The sequence below is a fragment of the Triticum aestivum genome, chromosome 3D (genome assembly GCF_018294505.1).
Source record: "Triticum aestivum cultivar Chinese Spring chromosome 3D, IWGSC CS RefSeq v2.1, whole genome shotgun sequence".
In the NCBI taxonomy this organism is placed as follows: domain Eukaryota; kingdom Viridiplantae; phylum Streptophyta; class Magnoliopsida; order Poales; family Poaceae; genus Triticum; species Triticum aestivum.
Window position 1 is genome coordinate 505,700,721 of NC_057802.1, and position 24,466 is coordinate 505,725,186.

Below are 24,466 nucleotides of genomic sequence, written 5' to 3' on the forward strand. Positions count from 1 at the left end.
CTCATCTTCCTGAGTAGGACATAAACCCTAAACGAACTCACGAAAACACCAAAAAACGGGAGCAAGATCCTTCCCCCGGCAAGGGTCGGGGCCCACCGCACCGCCATGGCCCCTAGGGCCACCGGAGACAAGACGGACCGTCGGCGCCGGCGGAAGGCGGATGAACCCTAAGTTCTTTTCTCAAGAGGAGGCGACGGCGACTGCGTCCAGGGCAACTTTGCATCCTTAACGCGGCAACGCTACATGCCACAAAGACAGAGATCGGCTCATAGCAACAGGTGACCAGAATGCCAATCCCAACACGTGCCCAGCTGACCAAATGGACAAAACGATGGTTTGACAACCACCGGTGCTTTTTCTTTTGAGGAAAAGCTCGTGTTCACCTGGCTGATTTCTCCGCGCGCGTCTACCGCATCTGTGGTTGTGGGATCTTTTTTTATCGGATAGCTCCAGAGCAACCTTCCCTGTAGCCTAGGTTTGCAACTTGGCCATTGTTGTGATCTGTTTGACCACAACAAAGGTTCTGTTGCAAAATGACAACAGCGACCGCCTAGGCGAGGGTAACGACGGTGACCGCTGGATCCCCGCAACGGTGACGGACGGCGGCATCGGGGCCCGTGGCTTCAGGATCTGATGAAGAGGGGCCTTGGTCGTCTCAGATCCAATGAAGGGGAGGACAAGGCGATGCAGAGAGGGCGGGGATGTACCCTTCGTCTGCGGAAGAAACTAGTGACAAGGCAGGCTATGCGCGACGCATAGCCGGGGCAGGGCTACGTCGGTGTCAAACCATTGCTTCCGGAAGAAGGTTGGCATGGGTAGGGCGGGCACGAAAGCAGGAGGGTGGAAATAGGCTACTTATATCAATAAGGACTTTCTTCTTTTCCGGGAGTCTATTCGAAAAAAAACTCCAAAGTTAAGCATGCTCAGTTTGGAGCAAATTTCAGGATGGGTGACCGAGTAGATAGTTGGTCTCTGGTGCGCGCGGTGAGGACAAAGTGCAAGAAAGACTAGTATTGATCCGTGGGTCAGTCTAGATCCTGCCAGGAGTAACGGCCAGTAACCGGCAGGTGTGTCCGAGGCGTTACAAGTTGGTATCAGAGCCGACCCTCGTGGTTACACGGATGTTTGCGGGTCAGGTGCACAGTCATGTTGTGCATGACGTTTGTGACCAGTCGTGGCACACGACATGCCACATGTGTTGGACTGGACGCACAGACATGTACCAAGAAGAATGTTCATGTGGGCCGACGAAGACGTCAGTTCCTTTGAGTAGGGATGTATGTGATAGTCTGGCTTAATAGGGATGATAGACTACTCATAACAATAAATAATTTCTCCTTTTTCGAGAGCCCATTCGGAAAGAACTTCAAAGTTAAGTGTGTTTAGCGTGGAGCAATTTTAGGATGGGTGACTGATTGAGAAGTTGATTCCAGATATGCACGAGTGAGGACAAATTGCACAAGAAAAACTAGTATTGATCTGTGGGACCAGTCTAGGAGTAACGGCAAGTAAGGAAACACATTTTGCTTCTCAATCTTGTTTTTAATACTTTTGAGTATTTAATCAACATCTAAGTGAATTTTAATTTGGTATTAGTTGTATTACCAATCTTTATTGTGCAAGACCAGACAATGACATGAAAATCATCACGATGCATGCGGGACTGAGCAGAATTGAAAAATAGCTAAATGGAAAAAAGTAAGGCGTTTTTCAAAACTTTTTTTAGACTCCTCTTTTTTCTTTTTCTCGAGAGAATTTTTTAGATGCTTCTCGGTCTCGTTGGCATCTCTGAACCTGCAAAACCCAACAGAAAAGCCGGCACTCACCGTAGACGCGTGAAATGTGCCCCCAATCTAGAAACTGCTCACTGGCATGTACTAGCATCCTCCCGCTGGGACCCACTAGCAGCGACACATCCAGCCGTTCCGTTTTCTCGCCAGCTCGAAGGTAAACACACACACAAAACAAAAAGAAAAGAAAAGAAATTAACAGTTCAAAAAGGCAAGGGAAAAAGAGCGAAACGCTATAAAAACGCGACCACCGCCTCCGTCTCCGCCTCCTCCCAGCCCCCGAGACGACGAAGCCGACCAAAAGTAAGCAACGCCGCCGACCCCTCGAGGTAAGGTCTCCGCGCCCCCAAAATCCTCCTCCCCGGAATCCCGCCGCCTCCCACTCCGTTCGGCTGTCCCCTCCTCCTCCGCGCCCCGCCTCGCGGAAATGCCCGCGATCGAATCGGCCCGACGGCGTTTTTTGCGGCGGTCGGCGTTTCGGCGCAGGCGGGGATGCCACGCGCGCGCTCTCTCTCTCCGCGGCTGACCGGGGTTAGGCGCGGGTTTGTGGTGGGGAAGCGATTTGTTAGGTTTGGTGTGCGGTTTGAAGGTTCTCTGCGATCATGGTTCGATGCCCTGGATCTCGGCGCTCCTAGTCGGCCAGCCACTGCCTGTCTTGTTTTTTCTCAAGTTGTTGTCGGCGATGGTGTAGGCTGTGTGTAGTGAGGCCGCGGATGACTAGTTTGGTGATGAAATTTGCAGTGTTTGGAGTTTATGCGAGGTGATTTTTGTAGTTTGGGACGAGAATTTCTGTCAGACGGCGCAGTTTATTTTCAGTTGAAATGGTTGCAGAAATCCCGTGTTGTAGTATGATCGATGTGATATGTATATGTGCAAATTCATTGGTCCCAGATAGAGCAAAGTCTAGCTGATTTACGCTTTTAATCAGTGAGATGATTTCTGGTTCTAGGTTGTTTCAGATTTTGTTTCTTACATGGAAATGCTTTGCTGTCATCGGGAACAACTTTGATGTTTCAAAGTGCTGACATAAACCACTTAAACGAACAAAGAACTTTAAAACTTATGCTCCTTCTGAACGTATATGGTGGTTCAAATGCTGTTGTTCTAGAAGGCTTCATTGATTAGGGATGACATCAGTGCTCTAAAGTTAAATAAATATGCTCCTGTGTAATCCTGTAATATTTTTCCTGATAAAATTCATTTATGTGCTTTCTGTAGTAGGGGTGAAACAAGGCAAAGGGAGAGTAATGTGGCGTCGCTGCATTTGTTGTCAAGCCGCTGAGTTTGATGAGAATGAAAATGGGCGTGCCAAGGCCAAGGCCCCAACAAATAACGTAGATGGTACACTTATTTACCTTGATTGTATCATTTGCTTGCTAGTTTACAGTTATCATGCCACTTAAACTTAAAACTCTATTCTGGTCATTTATCTGACATTCACCACATAGAATTTGATGTTATTTCCTCTGTTTTTTCAAGGAATGAAAAAGGGTTTGAAAGATTCTGCTACTGTGAAAGCCGAGCCACAAGATTCAGCTCCCTCTATCAATATTCCTGTTCTATCTTTGGATGAATTAATAGAAAAGACTGATGATTTTGGGGCAAAGGCTTTAATAGGCGAAGGGTCTTATGGGAGAGTGTACTACGCTGCCCTTGATAATGGGACAAAAATGGCAGTGAAGAAACTTGATGCTACTGAAAATGAGCCCATATCAGAATTCTCGACTCAGGTTGGCTTACTATTGAAGATTGGACTTATTCTTCTGGTTATACATCTGACACTTCTTAATGCATGAAGTGTTCTCTAATTTTAAATATGTATATTTTTCTGAAAATGCACGGAGAGTCCATCAGCAATGATCCATACTTTCTTATGCTAGGTTTCCTTGGTTTCAAGATTGAAACATGAAAACTTCGTAGATATATTGGGATACTGTATGGAGCGTAACCTTCGCATAGTAGCCTATGAATTTGCCACCATGGGGTCTCTGCATGATGTTCTACATGGTATGATTATGCATATCCATCATACTCCACAGTTTGATACAAAATTTCCTATTCTCGTTGGGAACTTGGGGATTGGGGTGGTACAGCTATTGTGGATTATTTGTAAGCATGTTTTTAACTTGTGCTAACAGGAAGAAAAGGAGTACAAGGTGCACAACCTGGTCCACCACTTAATTGGATGCAGCGAATGAAAATTGCTGTTGATGCTGCCAAAGGACTTGAATATCTGCACGAGAAGGTCCAGCCTTCTATTGTACATAGAGATGTTAGATCCAGCAACATCCTCTTATTTGAGGACTTCAAGGCCAAGATTGCAGACTTCAATCTTTCAAATCAGGCTCCAGATATGGCTGCTCGGTTGCATTCTACTCGTGTGTTGGGAACCTTCGGTTATCATGCCCCAGAGTACAGAATCCTATACTTTCAAACTACCAAATCCGTGATGAATTAATACTTTGATAACTATTTTATTGCTAAAATATAGTTCTCTTTGGAGTGTGAACTTGTCTAGTTAATTCTGTATAAAATCGATTGCATTGCTTGTTCAAAGCAGCGGTTAAAAAATGTCAACAGATAAGCACATCTATCAGCAACATTAGAATTTAATCATTCCCTGGCATTTATTTGTACATTTTGGCACTTTGCATTTATAGCAATATGCTGAGAAACTTGTGTCGTTGTAGAATCCATCGGCCTGTTGTTATTTCTCTTCTGTTCGGATTTTGTTTGACCAGATAAAACTGGTTTATACTCAACTACCAATCTGAAAAAGAATCAAGTTCACCAGGTGGAGGCAACCCAGTTTCCTGTACTTGGGCAGAATCAGCCACAAATATTTATGTATTTTATCTTCTACTCCCTTAGTTCTATAATTCTTGTCGTGGTTTCAGTTCAAATTTGAACTAAACCACGACCAGAATTATGGAACAGAGGGAGTATTAACCATTACTGTTACTGGCCAGAAACTTGTAAACTCTACCTAGCAGTAACCACTCTAATATGGGGGTACTCCTTACATAAAACCTTTCTTGAAGTGATGCAATTGTCTACAGAATTCTGATAGTACAGAATACTGTTTTTGTATAACTAATGCTTTGTAATAATATAAACTTTCTAGGTACGCAATGACTGGTCAGCTGACCCAGAAGAGTGATGTGTATAGTTTTGGGGTTGTTCTCTTGGAACTTCTGACAGGAAGAAAGCCTGTGGACCATACAGCGCCTCGAGGGCAGCAGAGCTTGGTTACATGGGTAATGCTCACATCATAGTTACTTATTTCTCATAATAACAAGACACATCCCCATCCTTCACTGCGGACTTTGTTAACCAGTTCTCTGAGCATATAGCTTCTGTTGTGCAGGCTACACCAAGATTAACCGAAGACAAGGTGAAGGGTTGCATAGATCCCCGGTTGGAGGGTGAATATCCGCCAAAGGGACTTGCAAAGGTCTCCCTACTCCTCTTGTCTCTTGCCCCCTCTTTTGTATACCCACTAGCTTGACAACTTGTAACTTACTCTTCCATCTGTTTTCACACTTTTCACCTTCGCACCTTAATACAGCTTGGGGCGGTAGCAGCTCTGTGTGTGCAATATGAAGCCGAGTTCCGTCCAAGCATGAGCATTGTGGTGAAGGCTTTATCTCCCCTTACCTTGAGCAGGCAAACTCCACCTGCACCAGCAGCAGCTCTGGACAGTTGATCCACAGAATTAACCAAAGAAATAAGTTAGTCCATACGGTTCTGTCATTGGATATCTCATCGCATGTTTAAGGTGCTAAGAGTTATATTTGTGTCGTCACGCAGGATACCTCTTTAACTGAAGATGGCCTGCACGAAGATAGTCCGTCCGCTTGCCTCATGCTGCTATCTCTTTTACCGAAAGCTGATGATGATATGCAAGTCAAGAAGATATGAGGAAATTGGAGCCTTGTCAGATCACTTTATAACTAACTAAATTAAGACGTGTGGCTTTGGTGGAACACAGAGACGTCCTTTTCTAGTAGTATATCTCTAAAACTTGGGAATTATCTGTAGAGAACAATATCTGCATTTTTCACATTCGTTGAGGGTGGATTGTAGAACTTCCTGTCGTGCTACTTCTGGCCTAACTATAGGGACGAAATACCTTTCTTACGATCCTCCTGGCCGTGCATCAGCTGAGGAACAATGTTTCCTCTATTACCGTCCTTGGGGTTATGATTTCTTGATTCTCATTATAGATCCTTCACTAAGATCGTGTAGTCCGCATACGTGGGAACAACTACGGTATTTTCAACTGGTTTACAGTGCTGCCCCCTCGCATCCAACGGTTAGCCTATTGCAGTTTACATCGTTAGAGCAACTCTAGCAGACCCCGCATCCAGGGCGAACCCGCATAATTCCGGCGATTATACGGGCTCGGCCCATTATTCTGGCCAGAGCAGAGCCTGCATTGGTGTCCGGCTCGTAAATATTTTTGCCGCAGCCTGCGAACGCTACCCCCGAACTAGTATAACTGCGGGCTTGCGGGGCGGATGTGGGTCCAAACCCTATCCCCCTGCAGCCGCGTTTGCCCTCAATTCCCCACCGCGCCGCTCGATTTGTCGCCGCCGGCGAGCCTGCGAAAGCCATGGACGACTCTGGGGACGAGGCGGAGCGCCGCCGCCGCGCTAGATCTGACGTCGCGCGCAAGCGGGGGGTGCGCCGGTGGCTCAACCGCAGTACCCGGCCGCCGTCGGTCTTCGATCGCTGCGAGCTCGAGGACTTCGATCGCGAGCTCGCCCGTCGTTGCCACGCCTCCTCCGGCAACTGGTCCGCGGGGCGCATTGAGCTCGCGGCTCGTTCCGGTGAAGAGGGAGCCGGAGGAGGCGGTGAAGAGGGAGCCGGAGGAGGCCGTGCCCGATGCGCCGCCGTGCCGAGGCGTCATCGGGCCCGAGGACTACCTCCCCCCGGGCAGGAGGAGCTCCTCGAGCGCGTCGTCCTCGAGAGGTCGGCGAGGGAGCAGGAGGAGATTGAAGAGCGCATCCGGCGTGAGCTCGAGTACGAGCAGCTCTTCTTCTAGACGGGCGTCACGGCATCGCAGGCGCACACATAGAAGGAGGCTGACCTGCGCGTGATGAAGGCGGAGCAGGCGAAGCTCTACGTCGACCTCGACTCCTCCGACTCCGACTGAGCGCCGCCGGTGGGCAGCTACCGCAGGAGCTCCGGTGAGCTCAATTTTGTTGTAGTGGTACGGTAGCGTAGGCCCTGTCTAGCTGCGGCGACCTTTTATATGTATGTATGTGATGTGTACGAACTTATGGGAAGAAGAACCATCTATCCGAGCGAGCTCCGGCGAGCTGTTGCTTAAATTTCTCGTGCGAATCAACTTTTTTTAAATATTACGGGTTTGTTTGCGGTTTCTGTTTTGCCGCCGCGTTTTTCGGCCTGCATAAGCGCCCCCATGCGAACTATAAACACAGTTTGCAGTTCAGCAAAATGCGGGGTCTGCTAGAGTTGCTCTTAGGGCACCTCCAACGGCAACTTGCAAAAAACCTCATGCATCCGTTCTCGGACTAGAGGAAGTTATCCAATGCTAGATGCATACATTTCAAACCGTATTTTAACTAATCGGACGAAATTCATGCAAACTAGCCAATATTTATCATAATTCGGATAGAAAATAGCACAAATCATCCACACATAGGATGCAAATTAAGTTTAGTACAACAAGATCTCAAATTCGACTAGATCCCGGATGTCCAAGTTTTCAGGAACGGATCATGTCCTCCCACACATACTCCTCTTCAGCTTCATCCATCAGTGTGTGCACGTAAATGACCGTCCCTCTTACCTGTGGTACAGCACGGCGGCGCGTGCAGGCTACATATAATGTGTAGACCAACATTGAGTGAATGTATCAATCAACAAGTTTAGCAAGAGGAAGTAAAACTTACCATCTACCCCATGCTCGCGTGCAATGGCCACCTTCCCTCGAGCTGAGTGACCAAGTTGCAGAACTTGATGACGCTGACCTGGATAGCGTGCCAGCGATACGACAACTATCTCACGTTGCGTGGGTCGCATGATGTACACGTCGTAGGGCGCAATGTGCTTTCCCGCTTGAAACTTTTCATGCACTTGATCCCAGAAGGGCGGCCCTCTGGTCCTGCCTATGAAATCCGCGGATACGGCCAACCACGCATCACACAACTCATCCTCCATGGTCGAGTAGCTCATCATCCTTCGTACTCTAAAAACGATATAGCATTTGAAAATAAGCTCAATGACACTTGACCGAACACCTGCGGGACGTGGTGTCCGTCATGGAGGTCGTCGACAGGGGGCGAGGTGTACCTGGGTACAGACGGCTCCAGGGCTGAAAGCTCCGTCGAAACGGCGAGCGGGCGCGTTGGTGTTGGTTGCGGACGTCCCGCAATGCCTCTGTGGCGGCCGGAGACGAACAACAGCGGCGGTGGAGATGGAGGGTGCGGATGCAAAGCAAGCGGGAGAAGGGGCGGAGTGGAAGGAAATGGGACCGGGAGGGGGGATTGGGTGGGCCGGGGGTGTCGGAGTCCTAAATTTCGGGTGTCACTCCTGCAAACCTCCCACACTTTTGTTTCCAATTTGCAGGAGGAATCGCGTCCGGACCGCCTCGCGGACCGATACAGGTCAGCGTTGGATGGCTACCACGGTCCAGACAGCGCGGTCCGGACGGTTGCGGGAGGTTTACGGGTCCGCCTTAGAGATGCCCATCTCCAACGCCGACTCGTAAATTTCCTCCCACATCCGTCCTAGTTTTTTTTGAAGGTCCGCTCGTTCAAATAGCCGCATAAATAGAGTTCAGACGTTCAAATAGCCGCATACATAGAGTACAAACGTTCAAATAGTTGCATGTAGCATTTCAAATTTAAAAAGGTTCAAATATTACATTCCTACATTGTTGTACCCTTTAACTGCCCACGAATGCTCAATCAGATATTCAGTCAACTGCTTGTGAGTTGGTCGATGCGGGATTTGTTGATGCATTTGAATAAACTCTTCAAATGTGGTCGGATTCTGGTATGGAAGTTCTATAGGATCACCCATCTTCTCAAATTCTAGAGCCGCGGCAGCATCCTCATCCTCATCCTTGATGATCATGTTGTGCATGATCACACAACATGTTATTTACCTCCCACAAGGTCTCCGGATCTCATTGTTTAGCAGGTCCACGAACAACTGCAAAACGGGGCTGCAGAAATCCAAATGCCCTTTCTAGCTGCTTCTTGTCTTTGAGCAAAGTAATACTTTTCTAGCCAACTGGATTAGAGATGGTACTGACAAAGGTAGCCCACGCAGGATAGATACCATCAACCAGATATGTACTCATGTCCATTGACAATATAGTGGCAAGGGGGATCTTTTACTTCAGTTAGCCTCGCAAGCAATGGTGATCACGATGTCATTATGAGACCCGGACATGCCAAAGAAAGCATGCCAAATCCATAGATCATGTGATGCAACCGCTTTTAATAATGATGGTGGGCTTCTTAACATGAACCTGATATTGCCCTTGTAAAGCCTTCGGACAGTTCTTCCATTTTCAATGCATGCAGTCAAGAGATCCAAGAAAACCGGACCACCCTCTTGCTACTCAGATTGCCAAGAGCCTCTCGGTGTCTGCCACGATTGGTTCTCTCAGGTACTGAGGTCCAAACACCTCGACCACGGCAGTTGCAAACCTGACCATGGCATCTCCGCAAATGCTCTCAGACACCCGTAGGTACTCTTCCCACGATTCAGAGACCATGCCATATGCAAGCATCAAGAGTGCGGCCGTGCATTCTGGTAACCAGAGAATCCAATCGTTCCCACGACGTCCTTCTTGAAGACAAAGTAGTCATCATAGGACCGCCATGGTACAAACGATTAAAGACAGTCCTGCGCATCCGAAAATGCCGGCGAAAACGGTCAACGAAGAGTGCATCAGGGGCAAAGTAGTCGGCCATTAGTGTCAAATGGCCACGTGCCCTGTTGCAGTTGAGCACTCGATAACCCTCCACGTCTTCAAGAACCGCCTGCATCATTACTATCTCATCCGTGTAGTTCTCCTTATCGGATGAGCCGTCAGACGATTCAACATAGTGTTTGTATATATACTCCAAATCGGAATTCATTGCTTGAAAGAAGAAGGAACAACTTTTTTAGCTCCGTCAATTCATCAAACAGTTGCCGTGCATGGTGAGTATAGCAGCGGATAGTACCTGACGGGGTGGTTGGAGGATATGGGTTGAACGACGATGAAGGAGAAGCAGGGTGATGAAGAAGTAGAGTTCCGTCAAGGGAGTGACATGACGGCTGGGATGGTGAAGCGCGACGAAGGAAAAAGAGAAAGAATGAATGAGAGAAAATGAGAAGGATAGATACACGGGTCTGAGCGACAGAAAAGTGACTGCGGTTTCCGCCCAAGGAGTAACCGTAGCTGGTGCTCCCGTTTTACTCGGGACGCACGACCGAACAGAAACCACGAGAACTCCCGATAAAAGGAAACCACAATAGCTCCAATAAAACGCTCTGGGCGTCAATTTGATGTGCCTTCGAGAAAAGGCCAGCCCATTTTGGACGCTGGGAAGAGAAACCAAAACAGCACTGTAGGGACCAACTGTTCCGCAACTCCGCCGGCGAGTCCGGTCCGAGGTTGCGGAGCGAGAGCGAGCGTCGTAGACGAAGTAGTCGAAGTATGCGAAAGTAAAAATGACACAGAGAGATGGAGGAGACCAGCTTTATTAATCAATGATCAGGGATTACAATGATGGCTCCTCGTTGCTTTATATAGGGGGTAGGGGTCAAGGGATAAGTACCCACTTAACGTAAACTGGGGGAAACGGGAGGGGCTAGCCCGTGCGATACGCACGAGGCCGCCGCCACACTCGGTCGCCCCGGTTTCCCAACACTCCCCCTTGGGTAATTATCCGTATATCCATGCCTCAAAACTCCGAAAAACCCAATGGGAAAAAATGTGGAGAAAGAGCACACAGTATACGTTGTTGTATTGCACGAATTGCCTCGTCAAAAACCTCGTGTGAGAAACATCAGGAAAACTCACTCAAGGGAAAAAGAGTACAATCCACTCAACCATCAAGTTGAGTACTCGATCATCAGGATTGAGATTTTAGCGACGAGTTTGTGAAGTTTCTCCCCCTGAACCTTGCATCTCTCTAAGTCTCATCATACCGATTCCACGCACACACCTCTCTAAGGTTGATGCCGGTAATGATTTAGTGAACATATCAGCAAGATTGTCACAGGACTTAGTATGCAAAACTCTTACCTCGTTCAACTGTTGCAGCTCATGCGCATAGAAGAACTTGGGACTAATATGCTTTGTGAGGTTACTCTTCACATAACCCATCTGGACTTGTGCAACACAAGCAGCATTATCTTCATAGATAATGGTAGGGGTTTGTATGGTGTTCAGCCCACATGTCTGTTGAATGTGGCCGATCATCCGCCGAAGCGATACACACTCTTTTGACGCTTCGAATAGTGCCATGATTTCCGAGTGGTTCGTGGAAGTCGACACAAGTGTTTTCTTGGACGATTTCCAGGAAAACGCAGTTCCACCACAAAGGAAAACATATCCAGTCTGCGATTTGCAATCATGCGGGTCCGACAGGTACCCAGCATCGGCATAGCCTATCATAGATAGGTCTTGATTCCTCTTATAAAATAGACCAAGATCTTTGGTCCCTTGCAGGTAACGGAAGACGTCCTTGACACCTTTTCAATGTCTTTTGGTAGGTTCAGAACTGTACCGAGCAAGCAAACTGACGGCGAAAGCAATGTCTGGCCGTGTACAATTAGCGAGGTACATGAGTGCTCCAACTGCACTCAGGTAAGGAACCTCTGGTCCCAGAGTTTCCTCCCCCTCTTCCTTTGGCCTGAACGGGTCCTTGTCTGGCTGTAAAGATCTTCCGACCATCGGGGTCTTAGAAGGATATGCCTTATCAAATCCAAATCTCTCCAACACCTTCTGGGTGTAGGCCGACTGGTGCACTAGAATCCCATCAGGGGAATGTTCAAGTTGCAGACCTAGGCAGAACTTGGTTTTACCCAAATCCTTCATCTCGAATTCCGACATCAGGTAGGAACTCGCTTCCTCAATATCCTCAGGTGTACCGATTATGTTTAAATCGTCCACGTACACCGAGATTATACAGAATCCATCTTGGGATCGCCGTATAAAAACACATGGGCAATCTTTATTGCTCGTGTAGCCGTTCTCATGAAGGAAATCACTTAAGCGATTGTACCACATTCTACCAGACTGTCTGAGTCCGTACAGTGCCTTTTGAAGTTGAACACTGTATAGACCCCTATTTGCTCTATCATGGTTCGGAACAGGGATACCTTCTGGAACCTTCATGTATATGTTCGAATCCAAGTTACCATATAGGTAAGCAGTGACAACATCCATTAGTTTCATTTTCAAGCCCATGTTTACTGCCATCGAGATCAAGTATCTAAAGGTAACTCCATCCATGACTGGGGAATAAGTCTCCTCAAAATCAACACCTGGTCGTTGAGTGAACCCTTGAGCAACGAGCCTTGCTTTGTACCGTACTACCTTATTATTTTCATCTCTCTTTCGAACAAAAACCCACCTATGGCCAACAGGGCGAATGTGGGGAGGAGTTCGACAAACTGGTCCGAACACCTTCCTTTTGTTGAGAGATAATAATTCGGCAGTAATTGCCTGCTGCCAATCTTTCCAATCCGACCTTTTCTTGCAATCAGCGAGCGTGTTAGGCTCAGGGTCAAGATCTATGATTGAGGCAATTTTCATAGCAAAGTTGATGTCGATAATCACCGTTGCTCGGTTCAGGGACTCCCCCGTATAAATATAATTTATGGCCATTTCGTCATGGAGCGCATCAGGCGCAAACACTTGCTCTACCAAATTTCCCATTATGGGAGCAAGGTCCTTTAGATTTCCCGCGCCGATGTGTGCGCTCACATCTCCGCTGGGTGTTTCCTCTATGGGAAAGTTTAAGTCCGGAATTTCGTGCACTGAATTTTCCGTACTTGTGCCAGGTCTCGACTGGCTCCCCGTTTCAATTTGGGGTACTTTGGCGACAGGCTGTGATAAATCTCTCTTATCCTTTTTCGTCGGGCGTCCCCGAGTACTTGGGATTTGAGAAGCCGGATTTCTCGTCCTTTTAGGCCTTTGGACGGGAGCGGGCATACCATCATTTTTCTTCGGTATTTCAACCCTTTCCGGTGCATTGCGCGCGTGCACATGCGATTTTGTCACAGTCTTTAAGTCACTAAAGTGGTCGGGCAGTTGATTTGCTAAAGACCGCAAATCTATTATCTTTTGGACTTCTCTCTCAGTCTCAGCAGTGCGCGGGTCATGAGAGTGGATGTTGTAGGCCGATGGTCGAAAGTTGATGAGATTAGCCGCGTGTAACACCGCGTGGCCCCAACATGTAGTTGGTAAATTACAACCCTGAAGGAGCGGTCGGGCAATGAATTTAATTCTTTTAATCAATGCCTCGGCAAGTCCATTTTGTGTATGAACATGTGGTACCGAGTGCTCAACTTTGATTCCCATTGCCATGCAATAATCATCGAACGCCTTTGAAGTAAATTCTCCGGCGTTGTCCATTCGAATAGACTTTATACGATAATCCGGGAAATTATTCCGCATTTGTATGATCTGTGAGATCAATTTTGCAAAGGCATGGTTCCTTGTTGACAGCAGGCAAACATTGGACCATTTAGAGGAAGCATCAATGAGCACCATGAAGTACCGAAACGGCCACCTGAGGGGCTGAATTGGACCGCATATGTCCCCTTGGATACGTTCCAAGAACGCGGGGATTTCATCCCTCACCTTGAGGGGTGATGGCCTAATGACTAACTTCCCCTTAGCGCATGCGGAGCACACGAAATCATCAGGATTCGGGAAGTTCTTCACGTTAACATTATGTCCATGCGAGTTGTTAATTATATTTCTCATCATCCTAAGTCCGGGGTGGCCTAACCTATCGTGCCAGAGGCAGAAGAGTTCAGAGCTTCTAAAGACGGTCTTGAGGGTAGTGTACACGGGCGGTGCTACTATCTTAGTGTAGTATAGCCCTGTGTCAAACGAAGGAAGCCTTTCGATAACATGTTTACCACCTGCATCCCGCTTTGTGATGAATAGGCACTCCTTGCCGTTTTCATCATCGGTCTCAACATGGAAACCATTAGCGCGGATGTCTCTAAAGCTCAAAAGAGTACGAGTCGACTCCGGGTACAACAACGCATCATTAATGATCAAAGTTGTTCCCATGGGGAGTATAATAGTGGCTCGTCCGGAGCCAACTATGTGAGAACCGCAGCCGGCGATTGTCATAATACTTCCCGGAGATTTTTTAATGGACTCAAAGTACTTAGTTTCTCGTAAAATGGTATGAGTGGTGGCGCTATCGGCAAGGCACGTTTCCTCCATTCGGGCGCCACACGCGTTCTAAAATATGACATCTAATTAATGTAATGAGGAAGAAAATACATTAAAAATGAATGCACACATCTCAGAACATAACATGCTATCATGTATAAATAATGGAATAAATGAATAAATGTCATCCAATCGCCAAAGTAAAGAATAAGTTTATGCTCTCATAGAGCTTACAACCAAATCGAATTTATTCAATTTTATTGTATCAAAGCACGGAATCGTGATAACCAAAGAGGTATGCTAAGTGGACTCGGTGAAGAAGCCATTCACTTCCGCCGCAATCTCCATACTAGTGAGCTGATCCTCCTCAGAAATTATCTTGGAGGCAGCATCAATGTCTAGTGGCGGCGCCGCCGAGGCGGCCAGGTGGTCAACCTCCATGGCGACGTGGGCGTCGGTAGAGACCGCCAAAGCTGCCGCGATGGGCACCACGGGGGTCGCCTCTACAGGCGCAGCAGGGGGAGTAGCAATCATCACGGGTGCCGCCATGGGCGCCGGTGGAGCTCCCTCCTGAACCAAGGCGAGGTGCGTCTCACGTGCCTTCCGAGCCTTATATGCATCAACGACCTCCTGTGGTGCGCGGCACTGGCGGGAGAAATGCTCCACCGAGCCACAACGGAAGCAGTCCTGAGGCCTTTGCCCTCCCTTGCCCGGCTTGTTCTTCTTAGCCGGGGCGGGAGGGTGAGGGGCCTTCTTCTTGCCCTTCCGGCCCCTCTTCTTCTGTTGAGGCTTGCGGACTTTGAGAGCGTTCACCTCCTGGCGAGAACTCCCCCCAAGTGGTTGCGCGACAAAGTTCTTTTTGAGAACCTCGTCTTGCGCCTCCGCCACCTGGAGGACGTCAATCAACTCTGAATACCTCGTGTAGTTCCCCTGGCGGTAGTTCCGTGAGGACTGGACCGCGTCGGGGTGGAAAGTGGATAGGGTTTTCTCAATCTTCTGGGAGTCGGTAATCTCAGTACCACACAACCGAAGAGTCGTACAAATCCGGTGCAGAGCCGAATTGTACTCCCCAACCATCTTGAAGTCCGCAAACCTCAGACGGATCCACTCTGCCTCTGCACGTGGCTTGACAGTGTACTTCAGCCGCTCAAACCGCTGCTTAAGAGCGGTCCAAAGGCCAGAAGCACTGCGCTCAGCCATATACTCATCTTTCAGAGTAGGTGACAGGTGATGACGGAGAAAGTGCAGAGCCTGCGCATTCTCAGTCTCGAACTTGGGATCAGTGACGGCCAGCTGGGCCCCCTTACCGATCGCCCTCAGGAGGGTTTTGCCCTGGAGAAAAATCTCGCAGTCCGAGGACCATGACAGGTAGTTCAGCCCTGTCTGGGCCAACTCAGGAAACTCCTTGTGGACAATTCCGGCCATCTGCGATTTATGCAAAAATCATGAGATTACAGCAGGTAATCTTTTGCACAAAGCGATGTTGATAAACTTATTCAATAAAATGGCGTTCCAATATTTAAAACATGCTATCATATGACTTACTAAATGATTAAGAGTGCTAAACAATTAATCTACATCAGTAAAATCATACAATAATATCATGTTACAAAAGATAGCATGTTAAGCGCATCTAGTATGTGAAAACTAGCCCAAAAATTGAATTCCGTAGGCATTTATAAGCCTAAATACGCATTTTCAGCGAAAACAGACAATTCCAGGGGTTAAAACGCAATTCGCCGCGCTGCAGCCGGCGCCACCGTTTTTTTTGTTTGGATCCCCACGGCGCGCGGCCCATCTGGGCCCAGCAGCCAGCGCCTTCCCCCCTTTTTTTTAGGAAAAACCCACCAGGGGGCCGGTCCAGCCAGGCCCAGCAGGCCGGCCCAGGGCGTTGCACTGCCCACCAGGGGGGCGACGCTAGGGTTACCCTAGCGCCCGAACAACGCCATGGCGGCGGCAGCCGAGCCGGCCAGCGGGGCGCGACGACCGGGGGAAAAAGGGGCCGGCGGTCAACGGCGCGGCGGCGGGCCGCGACGCGAGGGTACGGCGCGCGGCGACCGCGACCAGGCCAGCGCGCGCGAGGCGGCGGCAGGCCACGGTGCGCGGCGGCGGCGGCTGCGGCACCCGGCACGCGGCGACAGCGGCCGGCACGGCACGCGGCTGCGGTGGCTTCGGCCACAGCACGCGGCGACGGCGGCCGGCACGGCACGCGGCTGCGGCGGCTTCGGCCACAGCACGCGGCGACGGCGGCCATCGGGGCGCGCGGCCTCGGCGCGACGGCACGGCACGCGGCTGCGGCGGCTTCGGCCACAGCACGCGGCGACGGCGGCCATCGGGGCGCGCGGCCTCGGCGCGACGTTACGGCTCGGCCCCGGCGCGGCGAGAGGCTCGGCGCGGTGCGGCCAGAGGCAGGGCACGGCGCGGCCAGCTCGAGCCCCGGCGACGGCAGCCGGCCGTGCACGGGCTCGGCCGAGGCGACGACCGGCGCGACTGTGGCGGCCACGCCACGCGACGGCGACGACCGCGACTACGGCGCGGCGTCGAGCCGGCCATCGAGACGGCGGCGGCGGCGTCAGCAGGACGCGGCGCGGCGTGCTTGGTACGGCGTCATCCGGACGCCGGCCTCGGGATGCGGATCTTCGTCGTGTTCGTCCGGAACTCCGACGGCGCATGGCACATCTGGTGCTTTGGCGGCGGTACCGCGGCCATCGGGGTCGCGATCTGTACCGACTCCCTATAGTGCAGTCAACAAGTCCCTCGTAGTCCAAGAACATCGACATTGGTCGGCGACGTGTTCGTCCGCTCGGTTCTTGGGAGAAAATCCGCACCATAGGTAGATCAAATCCGAATAATAATCTAATCGCAAAAACGGAATCGTAGGAACGAGAGGAATCCATTTTTGCAAAAAGTGGGGATCGGATCTTATACCTCCGCGGGATCGACGAAAGCCTGCGTGATGCAGGCTTGACGCAGGCTTGACGGAGAGTTGATGGAGCGAAGCGTGCTGATAACGTGTTCCGCAACTCCGCCGGCGAGTCCGGTCCGAGGTTGCGGAGCGAGAGCGAGCGTCGTAGACGAAGTAGTCGAAGTATGCGAAAGTAAAAATGACACAGAGAGATGGAGGAGACCAGCTTTATTAATCAATGATCAGGGATTACAATGATGACTCCTCGTTGCTTTATATAGGGGGTAGGGGTCAAGGGATAAGTACCCACTTAACGTAAACTGGGGGAAACGGGAGGGGCTAGCCCGTGCGATACGCACGAGGCCGCCGCCACACTCGGTCGCCCCGGTTTCCAACACCAACAACGTAATGAACTGGTTTCACTGCGGTCCAACACTGTAGCGACCGGTTCCCTGTAGTGCCCGGTATTATCGGACGGTTTTTATTTTGAACAATTTTTATCTATACATTGAACATTTCTGTAATACAGTATATGATGGACATTTTTATATGCATGCACGCTGAACTTTTTTTGTAATATACGGTGAACATTTCAGACAAACGCATGCATCCGCGGACCGATGAGGTGCCGTGTTGGATTGTTGGATGGCTTGCAGCGTCTGAACACCTCAGTCCGAACATTTCCGGCTGTTTTGAAGGTCTGTGTTAAAGATGCCCTTAAGCTGTTGTCTCGCTATCAAGTTCTAATCGTCCCAACACTTTCAAATAGCAAGATTTGACATGGGATCAAATGTAGTCATTGTCTTTGAAACAACTTTGTCCAAGGCAAGGGAGGACGGAATGGTGTGTTCGAATTTCGTATTCTGCATCAAGGTTGGCGATAGGTTTTGGGTAGTAGAAGCCATTGTTCCTTACCTTCCTGATTTCCTTTCTGCTCTATCCTTCTCTTGCACTTGTCTTTTTTCTTGTATTGCGTGCAATTTTTGATACTCAAGGCGAATATGTGAACCACATCAGCCGCACTACTGATGACTAACTTGTCACCTCCCTCAAACTATCGACGAACCACTCAGAGTACGGACCCTATGATGCCCCGCTCAGCCCGCCTTCAGCATGCCACTGCCGAAAAATGGCAACCGCAACATTGTGGCTGCCTTCTTTGGCCGGTCCGGGGACAGCCTCATCCCCATCGGTGCCTACATCTGCGTTGCCCCACCGGAAGACAACATCTGATCGTCAACCACTTGCATAAACATCTGCTCGAAACCACTCAAAGACAAGGCAAACATTGTTTGGATTGCATATGTTACAATATTCAATTCAGCACAAAATTCCCGGGCCACTAGCACAAATGAAGTTTTGTTCTACAAGTGAATTATATACTCTCTCCACCCCACAATAAGTGTCACTGATTTAGTACAAAGTTGTCACATAAGAGAAATGATCATACGCCGTATTTCATGACATATGAAATACCCTTCCCTAACTAACAATACCAACATCTCAAAACGAAAAAGCAATCCCAACATGGAAATAGTGCAGTAAAAGTATTCAATAATACTCCTAACTAATAACCGTGCATAACATAGACATAGGTAGGACAACTGACTGCGTGGCTATGTCACTCTCCCATTAAGCGCAGCACATGATCTACTTCAGGGCAGCTCCCGATGATATCATAGAGCACATCCTGCGCCACCTCATCTATGCCGCCCAGCAATACGGAATGCATCGGCGTCAGATCGTCCTTTTCCCGGTCACCATAGGTTTCGACACCCTGCATGCAGCCATAGTACAGCTTCATGAGCTCGTCGATCGGGCTCCGGCTCTCCTCTGTGATCGCAGTAGCGAGCTGATCCGGCAGCATTATGGTCAGCTCTGATCCGCTCCCACCCGACCTGCCGCTGCGAGAGATCTCGCGCTTGCGTTTGTCTTGCGCGCCGCGCACAACGCTCTCCAGGCCATCGTCGTCCCTCTCCTTCCCAACCTTCTTCTTCTTCCCCTCCTCCTCGTCGTCCTCGTCCTCATCCGCGTGCTCCTGATCGAACGGCGTGATCCGCAGCGAGCTCTTTAGCCGGCTGCTAAGCTTCTCCTCCTGCCTAAGCACCTTGGACCAGGTCTCGGACTCCTTGGCGCTCATCTTCTGCTGCAGCCGCTTGGACTGCCACACGAGCTTGCGCATCTGGTCGAAGCGCGGGCTCATGTGCTTGATCACCGCGCTGAGCAGGGAGATCTTCCACGCCTTCTTCAGGTCGTGCGGCTTCCGGTACGGCGGCACGCCCTGGTGGGCCTGCATCTCGCCCTGCGTGCCCCACCAGGGCTCGTGCCCCGTCGGCCACCACGGCGGCGCCAGGCCGCGCTCCAGCGGGAAGCTCCTCTGCGGTGGCTCGCAGTGCTGGATGAGCGCGGAGAGCACGGATCCGAGCGTGCTATCTTGGATGTCCTGGAGACGATGGAGGGAGGAGGCCAGGGCGACCGGGCTCTCGCCCATGGGGCCGGCCAGGCCCATTGGGCCGGCGCGGTCGAAGCTCACGTTCTCCTTCCACCAGCCGCGGAGGCTGTCGGAGGAGCCGGACATGGGTTCGCCGGCCTCGTCGATGACGCCGTACACGAACCCGCGCGCGTTGCAGGCCTCCATCATCCTGAGCATGTGCCGGAGCACGCCGTCCTGCGCCCGCAGCATGGCCTTGCGGCGGCACCGCACGTCGGGGGTTTCCTCCTGGCCCGACGATGACGACGAGGATGCGCGGGCAGCTGGAGCCGGCGCCATGCCCCTGGCGCCGGCGCGGCCCTCGAGCCTCGTGAGCAGCATCTGGTCCTTCCACATGCGCTTCTTGAGGTCGGAGATCTCGAGCGATTCAGAGCCTGATTCGGAGTCACTGATCTCCTCCTCCTCCCGCTGCTGCCCGCCAGGGTCTGGACCGCCGAGTCCGTCCCCGTGCTCCATGCCGGCCGACTCTGCAGAAAGAGGGCTCCTGCCGTGAATGCCTTTATCCATGGAGTAACTGATAATTAGCACAAGATCTATGACGAACGAATGGTTGCACCGGCGAACTATTTATATGCGCGCCCGCCGCCCGCGGTCGACGTGGCCAGTCGAGGAGAATTCAGTGGCCGCCCGGGCCGGCGGGCGGGTGATGTCGTGGCGTGGCTACGAGCCCATGCCATGAATCTGGCCAAAGGACGTGTCTCGGGAATTTGAGCTCTATGTTTCTGTGTTAGCGCGTGCTGCCTTCGTGTTCCATGCTCTAGGCGAGCTAGCTAGCGGGCGTGCGCACATGGTTTGGATATGGATCGAAAAATGCCGGCAAAATATTCTGCTCCGTTCCGGTCTCACTTTGTTTAGGCGTTTACGTGTATGGTTTTGATATGCGTTCGTGTGGATGCATGTGGTGGCGGCCGGGTGAGCAGGTATGCGTGCAACCATGCAAATTTTCTAAGTAGCGGTAGCCAAGCGGGACACATACTTGCTCTTAAAAAGACAAGCTAGGGATGAACCAGCAAACACAGATAGCTTAGTCATGTTTCTATAAACATAAAAGAAAGATCACTTTGCTGGACGGTATTGCATTAATTATCGGATACCTGATTGTTTTGTGGACACTATTATAAAACAAATGCAAATGCATATTTTATTTTCGAAGTCCTGTCTTCGAAGAACCCTAACTGTTAAGTTACTACCATAGTTGGCTCAATCAAAAATATACTTTGTTTAAAAAAGGAGTTGCATCTGGGTGATGCATGCAACCATTTTATTAATTATTCACAAAGACCTTATAAAGTAGTACATCAGGTAGTCTAAAGCCACCATCTTAGCAACAATTGTCGCTACTTCTATCCACTTGATGAAGGGGTGTCGACACTCCGAGCCTAATACCAAACAGACATCGCACCAAAGCCTAACATTTAAAGCCGGAGGCCCCAACCAAGCCACATACTGGATTTGGGGTACAAATTGGTCCGACACACTCTCATGTGTCGTGGCCGCCGTCTTCCACCAATCCATCTTCAGAGCAGAAACTAACACACCGACCTTGCCAGGCCTCTCTGCCATCGAAGCCACCATGACGCTAGACAACGTCCTCCTCCTACGTGAGTCCAATTTCGCGCATCAGACGATGATCCTCCACTGCGCCACGCCGCCGAGATCCGCCGCCATCAATGTGTAAGATGAAGCACCGCTCCACCGAAGAAGCCGTCCACTGGTCCCTCGAGCCCCGTGTACACCTCCAAGAATGACGCCCCAAGGGGAAAACGACACTAGAGCGCCGCTGTCATCCGATCTACTGTCTAGGGTTTCCCCCGAAGGTAGCGGATAGAGGTATGGAGCTTCTCCATGGCGATGCCTTTAAGACACAAAAGAGTGTCGTCATCGCCGGACTTGGCAACAAGCCAAGAACGAGGTTTTCACCTGGATCCGCTCGACGAACCTCCATCTAGCATCGTGTGCACGGGTCGCCATCGATCTGAGCCGCCGCGCAGCGATCAGGCCGCACCGACCAGATCAGATCTGTCCAAAGGCCAGGCCACTCACGGCGCTGACTTATATGTCCCAAACGTATCTACTTTTCCAAACACTTTTGCTCTTGTTTTGGACTCTAATTTGCATGATTTGAATGGAACTAACCCGGGCTGGCGATGTTTTCAGCAGAATTGTCATGGTGTTGTTTTTGTGCCGAAATAAAAGTTCTCGGATTGAGCTGAAACTTTACGGAGAATTATTTCAGAATATATAAAAAATATTGGCGAAGGAAATTACCAGAGTGGGGCCACCAGGGCGCCACAAGCCCAGGGGCGCGCCCACCCCCAAGGAGCGCTTAGCAGGCTTGTGGGCCCTTGGCAGCTCCCGCAACCCTAACTCCAACTCCATAAGTACCTATTCATCAAGAAAAAAAATCTAAGAGAAGGAATGATCGCGTTTTACGATACAGAGCCACCGCCACCTCCTGTTCTTCATCGGGAGGGCTGTTCTGGAGTCGGTTCGGGGCTCCGGAGAGGGGGATTCGGCGCTGTCCTCATCAACAACCGTCCTACATCACCAATTCCATGATGCTCACCACCAGGAGTGAGTAATTCCTTCGCAGGCTTGCTGGGCGGTGATGGGTTGGATGGGATTTATCATGTAATCGAGTTATTTTTGTTAGGGCTTGATCCCTATTATTCACTATGTTCTGAGATTGATGTTCCTATGACTTTGCTATGCTTAATGCTTGTTAGTAGTGCCCGGGTGCCATGCTTTCAGATCTGAACCCTATATGTTTTCACTAATATATTTATGTTTTTGATCCTATCTTGCAAGTTGTATGCACCTATTACGTGTTATGATCCGCATACCCCAAAGTGACAGAAATTGGGATTCTTCCCGTGATTACCGTAGTTTGAGGAGTTCATGTATTCACTATGTGTTAATGCTTTGTTCCGGTTCTCTATTAAAAGGAGTCCATAATATACCTTAGTTTCCTTATGGAACCCCACTACAGGAATTAGCTTCTTTGCCGTCTGCCATGGCTAACGACAAAGGTACCAAAAATGGACGGCAAACCTCTTTCTCGTCTGCCACCGACGGCAAAGCTGCCCGGCAAAGAACGCTATGGTAAATAGGTTCTTTGTCGTCTGCTTTCTCAAAGCGGACGGCAAAGAACCTTTGCCGTCTGTGGCAGATGACAAAGAATGTGGATAGTAAATAACAGGCGTTAGCCACGTTAGGTGGCTAACGACAGCCTTTGCCATCTGCCAGCGGACGGCAAACGCCCACATCCTTTGTCGTCTGCCACAGACGGCAAAGTAACCAAATGGTATAGCTCCCAGATTGGACAGGTTGCTGCCACGTGGCCTCTTTGCCGTCTGTGGCAGACGGCAAAGGCCCCTTTGCTGTCGGTGGCAGACGGCAAAGAGGCTGCATTGCCTCTTTTTTCTGTCTTTCTTATATTCAAGCATTTTCACAGCAAATAGATGATATATGCATAGTTCATCGATACAAAAGGAACAGAGAAAGAGATAGCAAGCACTCCATCAATGCAAGCTTCCTTGAAGTGAATGAAATCTGCAAAATGGGAAATAAGAAAGTTAGAAGAAGAAGATTAGAAGAAGAATAAAATGAAGAAGAAGAAGAAGTATATGAAATTTATGAGCTAACTTAGGTAAAAAAGACATTTATGAGCTAACTTAGGTAAAAAAGACACTTATGAGCTAACTTAGCTAAAATGGATCATTTTGGAACTAACCTAGGTAAAATGGATCATTTTGGAGCTAACCTACGTATAATGGATCATTTTGGAGCTAACCTAGGTAAAATGGATCATTTATGAGCTAACTTAGCTAAGATGGATCATTTTGGAGCTAACCTAGGTAAAATGGATCATTTTGGAGCCAACCTAAGTAAAATGGATCATTTATGAGCTAACCTAGCTAATATGGATCATTTTGGAGCTAACCAAGCTAAAATGGATCATTTTGTAACTAACTTAGGTAAAATGGATCATTTTGGAGCTAACTTAGGTAAAATGGATCATTATTGAGATAACCTAGGTAATTATGCCATTTCTGAGTTAACTAAGCATATTATGCCATTTTTGACATAAGTAAGCTAAGTATAGGTATTTATTGAGCTAACATAGGTAACTATGCATATTAGAGCTAACTTAGGTCATTTTGGAGCTAACTTAGGTAATATTGATCATTTTGGAGCTAATTAAGCTTATTATGTCATTTTTGAGGAAAATAAGCTAAGTATGTGACATATATGAGGTTACCAAGGTTGTTATGCCATTTCAAACCTAAGTAAGCTAATTATGCCATTTTTTACATAAGTAAGCTAAGTGTATGTCATTATTGAGCAAACCTATGTAACTAAGCATATTAGAGATAACTTAGCATATTATAGCTAACTTAGGTCATTTTGGAGTAAACAAAGCTAAGTATAGATCGTTTTCCAGCTAACTAAGGTAAAATGGATCATTTTGGAGCTAAGTAAGCTAATTATGTCATTTTGGAGGAAAATAAGCTAAGTTTAGGTCATTATGGTAAGCATTTTGGAGAAAATAAAGCTAAGTATAGGTCATTATGCATTTGTTAAGAAAACACTAGAAACTTACCGTCATCACAGAGGTGAAGTGTCACGACCGGATTTTCGGGATATTAATTCCCCAGAAAATGGCCGTTGTGCTCACCAGCCCCAGGATTACTGTTAGCTGATGAGGCACCAACTTGATACAAGAAAATCCAAGCAAGTACAAAAATATGTAGTACAAGACCATTGTGGCCTAGGAGTACAACATTTGGTTTTCTAGTGGTTGATGGCGGAAGCGGTCGAGGTTCATCTGCGTCTATGGGACTCCATTTCCCACAAGAACAGCTGACCAGGATAACTCCTATCTTCGC

General features: G+C 49.2%; 2 protein-coding genes across 2 annotated transcripts; one reads left to right on the plus strand and one right to left on the minus strand.

Annotated features, from left to right (window-relative positions):
• Window positions 1-1,994: 1,994 nt before the first annotated feature.
• LOC123080041 (PTI1-like tyrosine-protein kinase 2) lies at window positions 1,995-5,935 on the plus strand. The gene is made up of 9 exons (XM_044502896.1): window positions 1,995-2,119; window positions 3,009-3,131; window positions 3,270-3,520; window positions 3,671-3,797; window positions 3,929-4,202; window positions 4,915-5,047; window positions 5,158-5,244; window positions 5,359-5,521; window positions 5,601-5,935. The coding sequence occupies exons 2-8, from the start codon at window positions 3,038-3,040 to the stop codon at window positions 5,494-5,496; spliced, it is 1,104 nt and encodes a 367-aa protein (XP_044358831.1). The 5' UTR covers window positions 1,995-2,119; window positions 3,009-3,037; the 3' UTR covers window positions 5,497-5,521; window positions 5,601-5,935.
• A 12,533-nt stretch (window positions 5,936-18,468) lies between these two features.
• Window positions 18,469-20,298, minus strand: LOC123075104 (ETHYLENE INSENSITIVE 3-like 5 protein). Its single transcript, XM_044497781.1, has one exon. The coding sequence runs from the start codon at window positions 20,082-20,084 to the stop codon at window positions 18,708-18,710; it is 1,377 nt and encodes a 458-aa protein (XP_044353716.1). The 5' UTR covers window positions 20,085-20,298; the 3' UTR covers window positions 18,469-18,707.
• Window positions 20,299-24,466: the final 4,168 nt, after the last annotated feature.